Source organism: Bombina bombina, chromosome 10 (genome assembly GCF_027579735.1).
Source record: "Bombina bombina isolate aBomBom1 chromosome 10, aBomBom1.pri, whole genome shotgun sequence".
In the NCBI taxonomy this organism is placed as follows: Eukaryota; Metazoa; Chordata; class Amphibia; order Anura; family Bombinatoridae; genus Bombina; species Bombina bombina.
Window position 1 is genome coordinate 58,011,313 of NC_069508.1, and position 15,724 is coordinate 58,027,036.

The following is a 15,724-nucleotide window of genomic DNA, read 5'->3' on the forward strand; positions in this document are numbered from 1 at the left end:
ACTTTTACTGTTTTGTGGGTTGATCATATGGGGTGGGGGCAGGGATGCAGGTGGTTAGCGGGTGAGGTTGTGTGTGTGTGGGTAGCCAGTGGGTGTGGCTGGGCGGTTTGTAGGCATGTCTGGGTAGGTGGGGCTAAGGCAAGTAGGGACATATGGCTGTCTCAGAGGGGCACAGTGACATAGCTCAGAATTTAGGACTGTCCCTCTCAAATAGAAACAGTTGGGAGATTTGTATACCTTACATCAAAATTATTATTAAAGGGACATGAAACCCAACATTTTTCTTTCATGATTCAGATAGAGCATTCATGTTTGAACAACTTTTCAATGTTTTTCTATTATCAAGTTTGCTTCATTCTCTTGGTATCCTTTATTGAAGAAGCAGCAACGCACTACTGGGAGCTAGTTAAACACATTGGTAAGCCAGTTACAAGAGGCATATTTATGCAGCCACCAATCAGCAGCCTTCTCTCAGCTCCTGAGCCTACCTAGGTATACGTTTCAACAAATGATACTAAGAGAATGAAGCAAATTAAATTAAAGTAAGTTGGAAAGTTGTTTAAAATTCTTTGCTCTGTCTGAATCATTGAAGAGAATTTTGGGTTTAATGTTCCGCTAATTGTCCTTTTGCCAAAATGAATAATAATGGTGACTTATTTAAATTGCCTTTCCTTTGTGTAAAGACATAACATTTTTATATGCACTATAAATGCAGTGCAAAATATCTGTATACAAAACATTTTAAAAGCGTGTTAAACTGTGAGATTTTTTACAACATTTGCATAGTTTTGCAGACCAGGGGGTCGATCCGATATAAAGCGTCGCCCGCAAAAGCCGGCGACGCCAATATTTGCGCGGATTTGGTATCACATATACGGCGTAACCTAGAAGTTACGCCCGTATATTTCTGCCGTCGCCCACAGTTTTTTGGGCCATAGGCAGGTATACCAAACCCGCGCAGTTTGGTATCCAATATGCAGCGTAAGGACTTACGTGGCGAAAATGGAGAAAACTTACTCCATTTTCACCTCGCCACAAAAAGCAGCCGTAAGAAGCCTTACGCTGACTATTGGAGCCCCGTAACTCCCTAAACTAACTAGAAAATAAACCTAACACCTAACGCATGCGCAATGTCTATCTCCCTGTCAACCGCGATCTGCTAAAATAAACCTAACACCTAACGCATGCGCAATGTCTATCTCCCTGTCAACCGCGATCCCCCCCCCCCCGAAATCCCTAATAAAGTTATTACCCCCTAAACCGCCGCTCCCGGACCCCACCGCCATCTACATAAACTAACCCCCTACTGTGAGCCTCTAAAACCGCCGCCATCTACCTTATCTATCCCCTAATCTGACCCCTTACACCGCCGCCACCTATATAAAAATTATTAACCCCTAATGTAAGCCCCTTACACCGCCGCCATCTCTATTAAAATGATTAACCCCTAATTTAATCTACCTACCCCGCCGCCAGCTATGTTATCTATATTAACCCTAAGTATATTATAGTTAATATAGGTATTACATTATATATATTAACTATATTAACCCCAATTATATTAGGGTTAATATAGTTAATATAGTTACTATAGTATTTATATTAACTATATTAACTCTATCTAACCCTAACTAAATTTATATTAAATTAATCTAATTCATTTATAAACTAAAATATTCCTATTTAAATCTAAATACTTACCTATAAAATAAACCCTAAGATAGCTACAATATAATTAATAATTACATTGTAGCTATGTTAGGGTTAATATTTATTTTACAGGTAAATTGTTAATTATTTTAACTAGGTATAATAGATATTAAATAGTTATTAACTATTTAATATCTACCTAGTTAAAATAATTACCCAATTACCTGTAAAATAAATCCTAACCTAAGTTACAAATACACCTACACTATCAATAAATTTAATAAACTACAAACATCTATCTAAAAATACAATTAAATTAACTAAACTAAATTGCAAAAAAAAACAAACACTAAATTACAAAAAATAAAAAAAAGATTACAAGATATTTAAGCTAATTACACCTATTCTAAGCCCCCTAATAAAATAATAAACCCCCAAAATAAAAAAAAATTCCTGCCCTATTCTAAATTTAACAAATTTCAAAGCTCTTTACCTTACCAGCCCTTAAAAGGGCCTTTTGTGGGGCATGCCCCAAAGAATTCAGCTCTTTTGCATACAACAAATACAATACCCCCCCCATTACAACCCACCACCCACATACCCCTATTCTAAACCCACCCAAACCCCCCTTAAAAAAGCCTAACACTACCCCCCTGAAGATCTCCCTACCTTGTCTTCACCACACCGGGCCGAACTCCTGATCCGATCCGGGCGATGTCTTCCTCCAAGCGGCAAAGAAGAATTCTTCCTCCGGCGACGTCTTCCTCCAAGCGGCAGCAAAGTCTTCATTCTTCCGGCGGCATCTTCAATCTTCTTTCTTCGCTCCGCCGCCGCGGAGCATCCATCCCGGCCGACTGCTGAACTTGGAATGAGGTACCTTTAAATGACGTCATCCAAGATGGCGTCCGCCGAATTCCGATTGGCTGATAGGATTCTATCAGCCAATCGGAATTAAGTTAAAAAAATCTGATTGGCTGATTGAATCAGCCAATCAGATTCAAGTTCAATCCGATTGGCTGATCCAATCAGCCAATCAGATTGAGCTCGCATTCTATTGGCTGTTCCGATCAGGGGGTTTATTATTTTATTAGGGGGCTTAGAATAGGTGTAATTAGCTTAAATATCTTGTAATCTTTTTTTTATTTTTTGTAATTTAGTGTTTGTTTGTTTTTGTAATTTAGTTTAGTTAATTTAATTGTATTTTTAGATAGATGTTTGTAGTTTATTAAATTTATTGATAGTGTAGGTGTATTTGTAACTTAGGTTAGGATTTATTTTACAGGTAATTGGGTAATTATTTTAACTAGGTAGATATTAAATAGTTAATAACTATTTAATATCTATTATACCTAGTTAAAATAATTAACAATTTACCTGTAAAATAAATATTAACCCTAACATAGCTACAATGTAATTATTAATTATATTGTAGCTATCTTAGGGTTTATTTTATAGGTAAGTATTTAGATTTAAATAGGAATATTTTAGTTTATAAATGAATTAGATTAATTTAATATAAATTTAGTTAGGGTTAGATAGAGTTAATATAGTTAATATAAATACTATAGTAACTATATTAACTATATTAACCCTAATATAATTGGGGTTAATATAGTTAATATATATAATGTAATACCTATATTAACTATAATATACTTAGGGTTAATATAGATAATATAGCTGGCGGCGGGGTAGGTAGATTAAATAAGGGGTTAATCATTTTAATAGAGATGGCGGCGGTGTAAGGGGCTTACATTAGGGGTTAATAATATTAATATAGCTGGCGGCGGTATAGGGGGATTAGATTAGGGGTTAATAATTTTAATATAGATGGCGGCGGTGTTAGGGGCTCACTTTAGGGGGTTATAGATATAATATAGCTGGCGGCGGGGTACAGGAGCGGCGGTTTAGGGGTTAATAGCTTTTTTATTGTTAGGCTAGTGAGGGGGGATAGCGGATAGAGGGTTAGACAGTGCGGGCTATGTTAGGGAGGCGTGTTAGACAGTGCGGGCTATGTTAGGGAGGCGTGTTAGACAGTGCGGGTGTTTTAAACTTTAGTCAGGTTTTATAGGCGCCGGCAGATTCTAACGTGGCGCAAGTCACTGGCGACGCCAGAAATTTGTACTTACGCAGATTTCTGGACATCGCTGGTTTGTGAGACTTACGGCACGTTAGCATCTGACGGCGACCTATATGGGATGGCTCGAGTTGCGAGCTGAAACTGCGGGCGACGCCGGTTCCCTCGCTTGCGCCGCAAACTGCGATCGATATCGGATCGCGCCCCAGGGATATACCCCTTGAAAAACCTGATGAGTGATGTAAATCTTATCTCCTTTGAAGGGGATTAACAATTAAATACAGATATTAATGAGCTCCTGCACTGGCCGACTGTGCTTGCATGTTGCAGGGACAGATATTTGCAATTGTTAGATTTAAATGACAGAAAAAGCAGGTAAAATAAATAATGAAAGAGCATTTGAAAGTTTAATTACATAATTACATATTAAACAATGCTTTGCCATCTCTTAATTATGAGGGATTTCTCTCTAACCTATATACAGAAATAATTATTTGCAGCCATTTCTAGCAACCAGACAGTTAAAAGGTTTCATAATGCAAACTTTAAAAAAAAAAAATCTATCAATATATGCTTTAGAATAAACACACAACATTTTTCTTGACATTGTAACTAGAGACAGTAAATACTTTATAATCTTGCAATAAATTAACATAATCGGTAAGTGTTATTTTTTAAATGCTTTAATACCTTGTTTGCTGCAATTGTTTTTATATATTCAAACTTTTCTCACCATTTGCCTAATTGGAAGGAGCCAGCTCAGATATGTTACTGTAATAAACAAGGATTGCCACGGTCATTTTGTTAGCAGATCTTCCATTGTTTTGCAGCTTATTATGTTGTCAACCAATTATGGACAGATATGCAGCAGGGTTCGGCTTTTAAAGTCTGTAGTGTGCCCTACCAATTCTCATATATGGGAAACCCACAATTTAAAGACTTTTGCTATAAACATTTTATATTGAAACCTCAAAGTGTTTACTGTCTCTTTAAATTTAGATAAATTGCTTTTATCCCTGGTATCTATTTAACGCCTACTCTATCTAAATTGTGGACGTTTAATTTTGACTTTACTGACCTTTGATGTACACCTTAACACATATTTTCTTTTCAATTAAATCATTTATCCTGTAACACCCATTTCTGGTTTACAAAACACTTTTTGTTTTCCAATGACAAAACTAAAAAGGTATGTTATAGTTAAATATGTAATTGTCCTAAGCTTGCCGTCTACATCCTGTTTGCTATTCACCCTGTCTTGTACAGGCATCATTTACATTTTTCTTATTGTATGTTGAAACTAAAATTTGTTTTGACTATATTTTTTGCCACCTCAGACCCGCACAAACTCTTTTTTTTTATGTCAAAACTAAAAATTGTTTCTTAAAAAAATATGTTTTAAAAGGACAGTCAACACTAACATTTTATCACATGCTTTTTTATTTGCTTTTCACATCAGGAGACTGCTAGTTCATGTGAGCCATATAGATAGCATTGTGCTCATGCCTGTAGGGTTGTGCACAACACAGCTAAAATGCAAGTCAATAGATAATAAATAAAAAGTCATGTGATCAAGGGGCTGTCAAAAGAGGCTTAGATACAAGGTAATCACAGAGGTTAAAAGTATATTAATATAACAGTGTTGGTTATGCAAAACTGGGGAATGGGTAATAAAGGGATTATCTATCTTTTTAAACAATAACACATTTTGAGTTGACTGTCCCTTTAAGTGAAACTAAAACATTTAAGATTCTGTGTATATAATTATTTTTAAAAACTATCTATAGTTTAAAAGATAAATATACATAGATACATTTTAAACACATTTTCACTGAAAACATTTTTAGCTAATATGTTTATGTATTTATATTTAGTTATTTTTGTACTAATTGAAGTATTTTTTTAATGGACTTTGTTCTTTTTGAAGTCAGTGTAAAGTCAGTTAAACAAATCCAGCCAAGTTATTTTTCACAGAATAGGTCAGTTTTTAAATAACTTGGCTTAACTTTTCTTCTAAGACTTTTTGTTAAAAAGCTAGTTGTATAGTAAGAGATTAATGAATAGACTCAATGAGCCGATTTATCAAGGGCTGAATTGCCCCTTATGCCCCTGTTTCTGCGTAAGCCTTCAAGATCGCCGGAAACAGCCGTTATGAAGCAGCGGTCTTAAGACCGCTGCTCCTTAACAGGTCCGATGCCTCTTAGGCTGCGGACATCAATCCACCCGATCCTATACGATCAGGTTGATTGACACCCCCTGCAGGGGGCGTCATTGCACAAGCAGTTCACTAGAACTGCTTGTGCAATGATAAATACAGGCAGCGTATGATGTCGGCATTCAGCGATATCTGTCGGACATGAAACGCTGTCCAACAGACATTGATAAATCGTCCCCACAGTGCGTAAAAACAATATAGGACATTGTTATTTGTTCCTCCTTAGACCCTGAAGTGCATATAAATTAAATTTGAATGAATATTGTTATATTTTCAAAGCAGAGTCTATTTATTGTGTTCTATACATGATTGTATTTGTTTTATACAAGCAATAAATGTGCCTCTACTCATGTAACCAATGTTATAGAATTTGTTGGTGTTTACAAATAAATTTAAAAAAAAACATATATATGTACAGCCACCAATCTGCAGCTAGATCCCTGCTCCTAAACCTACCTAGGTGTGCTTTTTAACTAAGGATATTAAGAGAAAAAAAGCAAATTAGATAATATAAGTAAATTGGAAAGTTAATTTAAAATGATATGCTCTATCGAATAATGGAATCGTTTTTTGGGGTTTAAACACTCAAAGGGACACTGAACCCAATGTTTGTCTTTCATGATTCAGATTGAGCATGCAATTTTAAGCAACTTTCTAATTTACTCTTGCTATCACATTTTCTTTGTTCTCTTGGCATCTTTATTTGAAAAAGCAGGATTGTAAGCTTACAAACCTGCCCATCTTTGGTTCAGCACCTGGGTATAGCTTGCTGATTGGTAGCTAAATGTAGCCACCAATCAGCAAGCACTATCCAGGGTGCTGAACCCAAAATGGGTCGGCTCGTAAGCTTACATTCCTGCTTTTTCAAATAAAGATACAAATAGAACGAAGAAATTTTGATAATAGGAGTAAATTAGAAAGATACTTAAAATTGCATGTTCTATCTAAATCATGAAAAAAAATTGGTTTAAGTATCCCTTTAAACACATCTTTTTACAGGAAATATATTTGTGCTAAGAATTTACAGTAAGTAATACAGAATTACTTTAGTAAATCAGAACTTTGGTTACAATATGTTTATAGGTGAAGCAGAGGAATGTTTCACCTAAGAATGAACTTTGTTTTTATCATTATGACGTATGGGCTTGTATGAAGGATTGCAAACCCAAGTATGTTTCAAGGAGATATCACGGGAATGTAAATATCTCGCCATGCAGGCAAATCATTTAATTGTAGGCATGAATCCTTACATGGAATTATTGTAGTTTGACACAACGCCAGGAGATTCTCCAGGAGTGGGGCTTTTAAAACAAGGGTTATTGGTATTGCAGAAAATTCCCTGTAACCATGGTAACATCCCTGCAGAGGGCAATGCCTTGTTTGGAAAGTGACCTGCGAAAAAAGGGATAAACAGAATGAAAAAAAAAAACAATTACAAATCAGTTTTCTGTTTAAAATGGGCACTTGTCAAAACATCAGAAGCCTACGTAATACATTCCTTTGAAGTTTAGGTCTACTTGGGTAGTCTAATTTCCTAGGGTCTGGATTTTATCTGCTGAAAGGTATGCAATTCTTAAGCCGTTAGTTGGGGGGTACATTTTGACATCTTCTCTATAGTGGAAACATTCTTAGTCATGATAAGGTAAAGCATTTTGAGACAAATATACAAAATAATTCCTAGATAAAGGACAGTTGATGTATTTTTTGCTTTATCTTTTACCATTACTAACATATTCAGCCTTATCAAGAAAGGAACAGTCTTTAATATGACGTTAAATGATATTAATTTGTTAAGGAATTTTATTTGTTAATGCCTGTGTTTTTTTTTTTCTGTGACTGTTTAATCTCTACAGAGAACTGAAATCGTGCACTTGTGCTGTTCCAGAACAGAGCACAGCCAGTGATTGGACGATACTTATGTGTGCCACTCCTGATAGGCTCCTGTGCATGACTTTGTATTGTTTAAATAAATAATGACAAATCAGCATTTATTTAAAAATATAATGCACTACTGAATTAGCACATTTTATATTAACATTAAATGGATCCTTTAAAGGAACATGCAACCCAAAAAAATTATTTCATGATTTAGATAGAGCATACAATTTTCAACAACTTTTCAATTTATTTCTATTATCAATTTTGCACCATTCTCTTGGTATCTTTTATTGAACATGCAACAATGTATTACTATGAGCTAGCTGAACACATTGATAAGCCAATGATAAGAGGTATATATGTAAAGCAACCAATCAGCAGCTAGCTTCTAGCTCCTGAACTTACGTAGGTATGCTTTTCAACAAAGGATAACAAGAGAATGAAGCAAATTAGATAATAAAAATAAATTGGAAAGTTGTTGAAAATCTTATGCTCTATCTGGATCATGAAACAACATTTTTTACTAAAACATAACATTTATTGACCATTAATTAAAAATTCTAAAGGCAACATAAAAACAGCCTCTTTAGCAACACAATATTACAGTATTAAAGGGACACTGAACCCAATTTTTTTCTTTTGTGATTCAGATAGAGCAAGCCATTTTAAGCAACTTTCTAATTTACTCCTATTATCAATTTTTCTTTGTTCTCTTGCTATCTTTATTTGAAAAAGAAGTTATTTAATATATTTTTGGTTCAGGACCATGGAGAGCACTTGCTGATTGGTCGGTTAAATTAATCCACCAATCAGCATGAACAACCCAGGTTGTTCACCAAAAATGGGCCGGCATCTAAACTTACATTCTTGCTTTTCAAATAAACATACCAAGAGAATGAAGAAAATTTGATAATAGGAGTAAATTAGAAAGTTGCTAAAAACTGCATGCTCTATCTGAACCATGAAAGAAAAAAATTGGGTTCAGTGTCCCTTTAATAGTATAGCCTCTTGTACACTTAAATACATTTCCCAGAGCAGGAAGTTAGAATTAGAATAAATGGTGATGTATTATCATTAGTATTGCCACTTATAGGGCTATATTACAAGCAAAGCGCAAACAGTCTTTTCGCAAGCATTTTTAATTGTGCTGATATTACAAGTGGATGCGAAAACGCAATATCACTAGCGCAATCTTGATTTACGATAGAATCCTTACCACTATCTCAGAGCTGTGGTTAACAGTTTTCTGAAATTAAAAAGTGTCACAAAACACATAAAAAATACATTACAAAGTACAGTTACACTCATAATAATACCATCTAAAAAAATATTGCACAAAAAAGTTATAAAGGCTCAAACATATGAGATCTCGGCTGTAAGAAAAAAAAATGCAGAAGAGCTTTAACATTGAGATACATACATATACATGTCTAAAGATGTATTTGTATGTATATAGATATGTCTATATACAGTATCTCACAAAAGTCAGTACACCCCTCACATTTTTGTAAATATTTTATTATATCTTTTCATGTGACAACACTGAAGAAATTACACTTTGCCACAATGTAAAGTAGTGAGTGTACAGCCTGTATAACAGTGTAAATTTGCTGTCCCCACAAAATAACTCAACACACAGCCATTAATGTCTAAACCGTTGGCAACAAAAGTGAGTACACCCCTAAGTGAAAATGTCCAAATTGGGCCCAAAGTGTCAATATTTTGTGTGGCTACAATTATTTTCCAGCACTGCCTTAACCCTCTTGGGCATGGAGTTCACCAGAGCTTCACAGGTTGCCACTGGAGTCTTCTTCCACTCCTCCATGACGACATCATGGAGCTGGTGGATGTTAGAGACCTTGCGCTCCCCCACATTCCGTTTGAGAATGCCCCACAGATGCTCAATAGGGTTTAGGTCTGGAGACATGGTTGGCCAGTCCATCACCTTTACCCTCAGCTTCTTTAGCAAGGCAGTGGTCGTCTTGGAGGTGTGTTTGGGGTCGTTATGATGTTGGAATACTACCCTGCTGCCCAGTCTCTAAAGGGAGGGGATCATGCTCTGCTTCAGTATGTCACAGTACATGTTGGCATTCATGGTTCCCTCAATGAACTGTAGCTCCCCAGTGCCGGCAGCACTCATGCAGGCCCAGACCATGACACTCCCACCACCATGCTTGACTGTAGGCAAGACACACTAGTCTTTATACTTCTCACCTGGTTGCCGCCACACACGCTTGACATCACCTGAACCAAATAAGTTTATCTTAGTCTTATCGGACCACAGGACATGGCTCCAGTAATCCATGTCCTTAGTCTGCTTGTCTTCAGCAAACTTTTTGCGGGCTTTCTTGTGCATCATCTTTAGAAGAGGCTTCTTTCTGGGACGACAGCCATGCAGATTAATTTGATGCAGTGTGTGGCGTATGGCCTGAGCACTGACAGGCTGCCTCCCCACCCCTTCAACCTCTGCAGCAATGCTGGCAGCACTCATATGTATATTTCCAAAAGACAACCTCTGGATATGACGCTGAGCATGTGCACTCAACTTCATTGGTTGACCATGGCGAGGCCTGTTCTGAGTGTAACCTGTCCTGTGAAACCGCTGTATGGTCTTGCCCACCGTGCTGCAGCTCAGTTTCAGGGTCTTGGCAATCTTCCTATAGCCTAGGCCATCTTTATGTAGAGCAACAATTCTTTTTTTCAGAGCCTCAGAGAGTTCTTTGCCATGAGGGGCCATGTTGAACTTCCAGTGACCAGTATGAGAGAGTGTGAGAGTGATAACACCAAATTTAACACACCTGCTCCCCATTCACACCTGAGACCTTGTAACACTAACGAGACACATGACACTGGGGAGGGAAAATGGCTAATTTGGCCTAATTTGGACATTTCCACTTAGGGGTGTACTCACTTTTGTTGCCGACAGTTTAGACATTAATGGCTGTGTGTTGAGTTATTTTGAGGGGACAGCAAATTTACACTGTTATACAGGCTGTACACACACTACTTTACATTGTACTAAAGTGTCATTTCTTTAGTGTAATCACATGAAAAGAAATAATAAAATATTTACAAAAATGTGAGTGGTGTACTCACTTTTGTGAGATACTGTATGTATACATATGTATTATTATGAGTATTTATGTATTTAAAGACATATATACACATATAAATACATTAATATGTATGTATACATATTTTTCATATTGGGTATGCGCATATTATAGTATGCGATCATGTTTGCACATATTACAATATGCGATTGGAATATGAAAAATTCATATTTTCATGTTAGGTTAGCGCTACTGCTAATATGTCATGGTGTTTTTCTCCATTGTCTTCTATGGGGGAATGCGAAAATGCAATTCCGATTTCGATTTTCAACTTTAAGCGCGATTTGGGTTACCACTAGCGCAAAATAATTTATTTTCTTTTACGTATAATACGAGCGCAACCCGACTCTAGCACAAAAGTTTTCGCTATCGCGGAAAAAAACAAACAGCGCCACTTGTAATCTAGCCCATAATGTTTTAAGTGTCACCTTCAGGCATTTCTTTTCTAATTGGAATCAAATAGGAACAACAGAGTGACCTTATTAAATAGTATAATGCCTTTGACTATACACTAAGTATATTGAATCAGTTTAGCCCATATGCTGTTAAATTATGTGGTATTAAAAATCAGAGCTGTATATCACTTATAGAAAGAAAACCCCTTTAAATATACATGCCAGATTTGTATTACATTTGAACACATATGGAATTTCTCTGTTAAAATAAAAAAAAGTCCTCTCTCACCATTCTACCTAGTACCTACCTAGACAGTGACTATTGTCCTTTCAACACGTGTATGTTAAGTAACAAATAAGTGACATAATCATACAAAAATGCTCTGTGTTAAAACTCTTTTTTTCCCTCTGGCCAATAAATGTCAAAGTACAGACGTAAATAAAAGGAAGCAAATAATTAAAAATAGATTTTAGAAAAGAAATGGGTTCTTACACTCATGTTGGCCATAGAGAGGATTTGCGTTCCTTAACCACACCAAGATGAGGAACAATGACAACGGCCAAAAGAGTTCCACAAAAACACGGAGCTGGTAAAAATAACAAGAGAAAGTAAAGGTTACATAAAATTGTATTCCTCATAATAAAATGTTTAATTATGTATAATACAAACTTTGTAATACACATTCACTATTTATTTTGCTTTTTCTTGTAATTTCCTAACTGGCCACATCACAGGAAGTAAGATAGTCAACAGTAAAGGGAAATAAAACAAGTTAGGATAGAGACAAATTATAATATGTACTTTAATTACTTTACCTGCAAATTTATACTGCAGTGCCTCACCATTAACCCTTTCTTTTAAGTTTCCGAATTATACAGCTCTAACTCCCCCCCCCCACACACAATTCCTTCTATGTCTGTATCTTTATCTACCTTTGCTTTTGGTAGAATGCAGAAGTAGACACTCATCTGCTGGGGCATGCCTAGAAGCAAACAAGCTGCTTTAAAATACAATCCCTGTGTTTCTTTAGCTAAACACTAAGGGGGGTGGATCAGACTACTCCAGACAGCATGGGTACATAACTAATTTTGCTTATTTTTTCAGTTTTTAAAAAAATTGTAAGCAATCTATTTTACTTAATTAGCCCTTTTAGGATATGCACAGATCTCAACATGTTTTATGGCACTTTAAAAAGACTTTTCAAGAGGTGTCTCTATGACCTGTAGAACAATGCAAATATTAATAACAAAATGACAGTTTCAGGGACGTAACTAAAGGGTTCTCATAGGCCTACATCTCTTGGGGGCCCTTCTGATCCTACAATTAGTAATGTTGTAAGTTCAGGGGAGCTTGGTGGGCCTCTCCCTTTGCTTTCTATCTGGCCTCTCTGTGTTTTTTTGTCTTTATTAGTAAGGTAGCTCAAAGACACGACATAGAGATAGACGTTCTGTTGGAGCTAGCTGGGTGTTCCAGGGGAGAAACCTGCATTTGAATAGGCTAACATCACCAGTAGTGCGATATATTCAAAGGGCTGCCCTGCAGGTTAGGTATAGGGTTTCAGCCATATTTGTCTCTCCAACTTTTCAGTGGCGAGATTTCCCAGTGTGAGGCAGGTAGTGTAGGTTTTAGTTAAAGGGACATGCCACCCACATTTTTTCTTTTATGATTTAGAAAGAGAATGCAATGTTAAACATCTTTGTAATTTACTTATATTATCTATTTTGTTTTATTCTCTTGATATTCTTTGATGAAAAGCATATCTAGATATGCTCACTAGCTGCTGATTGGTTGCTGCACATAGAAGCATCATGTGATTGGCTCACCATGTACATTGCTTTTTCTTCAAATAAGGATATTTAAAAAATGAAGCAAAATAAATTATGGAAGTAAATTGGAATGTTGTTTAAATTTCTATTCTCTATCTGAATCATGAAAGAAAGATGTTGGGTTTAGTGGCCCTTTAAAGGTAGGTTTGTATTATTTGAAATGTTCCTACACAGAAACCACTTTTTGTTTCAGTGACCACACTGTCTGTGCTGTGTAGGAACAGTTCAAATATAGCCCTTACCCCTCCGCTGATAGTACTGATGAAAGTGCAATATCGGCTGACTTTTGCTGAAGCCGCAATCCCTATTATTTCTTATGGGAGACACCGCCAATTGTTGGCACTTTTGTGGTTCAGGCCCCTTTTTTGGACTATATCGACCGACCGCAAGCTAGATATGTGCATTATTTTCTTTTGTTCCATAACAAATGTGGAAGTGGGCTGTTGCAAATTGCATTTGTTACTTTTCAGAGCCGCATTTGCACAGATCTCAGTGTGTTGCACTTTCACAAGAATATGTGCGACTCCAAAAAGAAACGAATGCGCCTTGCGGCAGCCTACTTCCACAGTCTTTACTAAACAAAAAAAACGAATGCACATATCTACTGAGAGCCTGGCAAATTCAAGCAGGCAGTTTATTGACGGTCTGTTAATGATTTGAATTTTGAGGCATCAGATAGAGCATGCAACTTTAAACAACTTCCCAATTTACTTCTATTATCTTATTTGTTTTGTTTGTCTTTTTTGTTGTCTTTTGTCTTTGTTGGAAAGGATACCAAGGTAGGCTCAGGAGCTGCTGATTGGTGGCTGCGCATATATGCCTTATGTAGTATCTCACCTATGTGCATTGATGTTTCTTCAACAAAGGATACCAAGTCAATGAAGAAAATTAGATAAGAGAAGTAAATTGGAAAGTTGTTTAAAATTGTATTTTGTATCTGATTCATGAAATAAATATTGTGGGTTTCATGTCCCTTTAAGTATCAAAAATCTTTCTTCTTGGTCAAATTCTTGATACAAGATCTTATATTGTAGTTTGTTATTAAATAAAATACCTGCTCCCTTCTTATACCTACTACACAGGGTGGCAATAATCTCCCAATCCCAACCTTCTCTAAGATTAGATATTTCATATTGTTTTAAACAAGGTTAGGCCCCCCCCCTACATTCTAATAGGCACATTTTACTTTATTCAACATTTCAAACAATAGAGAGGAAGAAGGAGAAAAAAAAAACCTTCTCACGTGTGAAACAAGGAAATATAAAAGGAATACATTTTCATGCTATATCCCTCTAGAAAATATATTTCTAAAACAAAAGAAAAATATTTCAAAACTGAGACATAATCCTTTTTGTTATCAATGAACTAGTACTACCAAACTTTACATGAGTAGTCCTTGTAAATATGTAAAACAGTTGATAAAACAAAAATGCCTGTGCTCATCTAAATGGAATTTTAAAACTCTGTACAAAGCTTTAGAATCTTCTTGGTTGCACTTGGTTTGGATGCCTTCCATGGCTCCTTCCATATAGTTAAACCCACTTCCAAGTGCTATCTCTGTCTCACCCTATTATTCTATTTTTCTCTTGTTTCTCACACTCTATCATTTTCCCTAATACTCTATTACTTTATTACCCTACTTTTATTGACAGCTTCAGGGGCATTATTTAATCTAGGCCAACTTGACCTGTAACCGGGGTCAGGAAACGATGAGGAGTAGTTCTTTGGTATGATTCCTGCCTAAACCTATGCTTAACATATGTTTATTTTCTTTTGATTCCAATTCAATAACGTCTAGTGTGAGCTTATGATCCCACCATGTGTCCTTGTTCTCCGATTGTGAGAAATACATGAGGCAAATGTAAGATAGAAGAGAGTAAGGGTGGTGGTGGTAGGCAACATAGTTTTCAGTGCCTAGGACAGCAGAAACTCTAAATACACCACTGGACAGCACCCATGTATAGCCCTTGTACCCCCTCCTATTCATACCCCATTACTATCTCTTATATACTTCCATCCTTGGCTCCATAAATAAATAATTTAACATGTTCTTATGGTTTTATTTGTTATTACCTTTTGTCTTTTCCTTAGGGTCCAGTTCTTCCAAAGCAAAAGCCTAACTTTGGCACGGAATCTCATCCTTCAGCAGCCAACCTCACAATAACCTGCAAGAGATGACTAGAAAAAGTTAACTTCTCTATAATAAAACATAATTACCAAATTCCAATCCATGAAAACACCTATATAAACACATCCTACAGGAGCTCAGATGATATATATACAGTATATATTTTTCCAAGCCATTCTGGTACCTAAGAATAGACACTATTTAAATAAAACCAAATAATAGTATAGAATAATTAGTAAATTATATAGCAGCGACATATCATGAATGCTGCTTGTCATGTGATCACCCTTCCACCCTCATCAGATGTTTGTTGTATATGCTACTTATCACTGAAAAGGTGATCACATGACCTGTTCCGATATGAAGAAGCAGCGCTAATGAGCCTGTATACTTATTCTACTAACACTTGTATTGGGGTTTATATTGTGATACCAAGAGTGA

General features: G+C 36.1%; 1 protein-coding gene across 1 annotated transcript in view; it reads right to left on the minus strand.

The window, feature by feature from the left end:
- ABCA4 (ATP binding cassette subfamily A member 4) overlaps positions 1-15,294 on the minus strand; it is a 382,609-nt gene extending 367,315 nt beyond the window's left edge. The window contains exons 1-3 of the mRNA XM_053693132.1: positions 15,229-15,294; positions 11,822-11,915; positions 7,193-7,334 (exon numbers count right to left, since the gene is read on the minus strand). Of these exons, the coding sequence (XP_053549107.1) occupies positions 7,193-7,334; positions 11,822-11,915; positions 15,229-15,294 (302 nt within the window). The remainder of the gene's footprint in view (positions 1-7,192; positions 7,335-11,821; positions 11,916-15,228) is intronic.
- Positions 15,295-15,724: the final 430 nt, after the last annotated feature.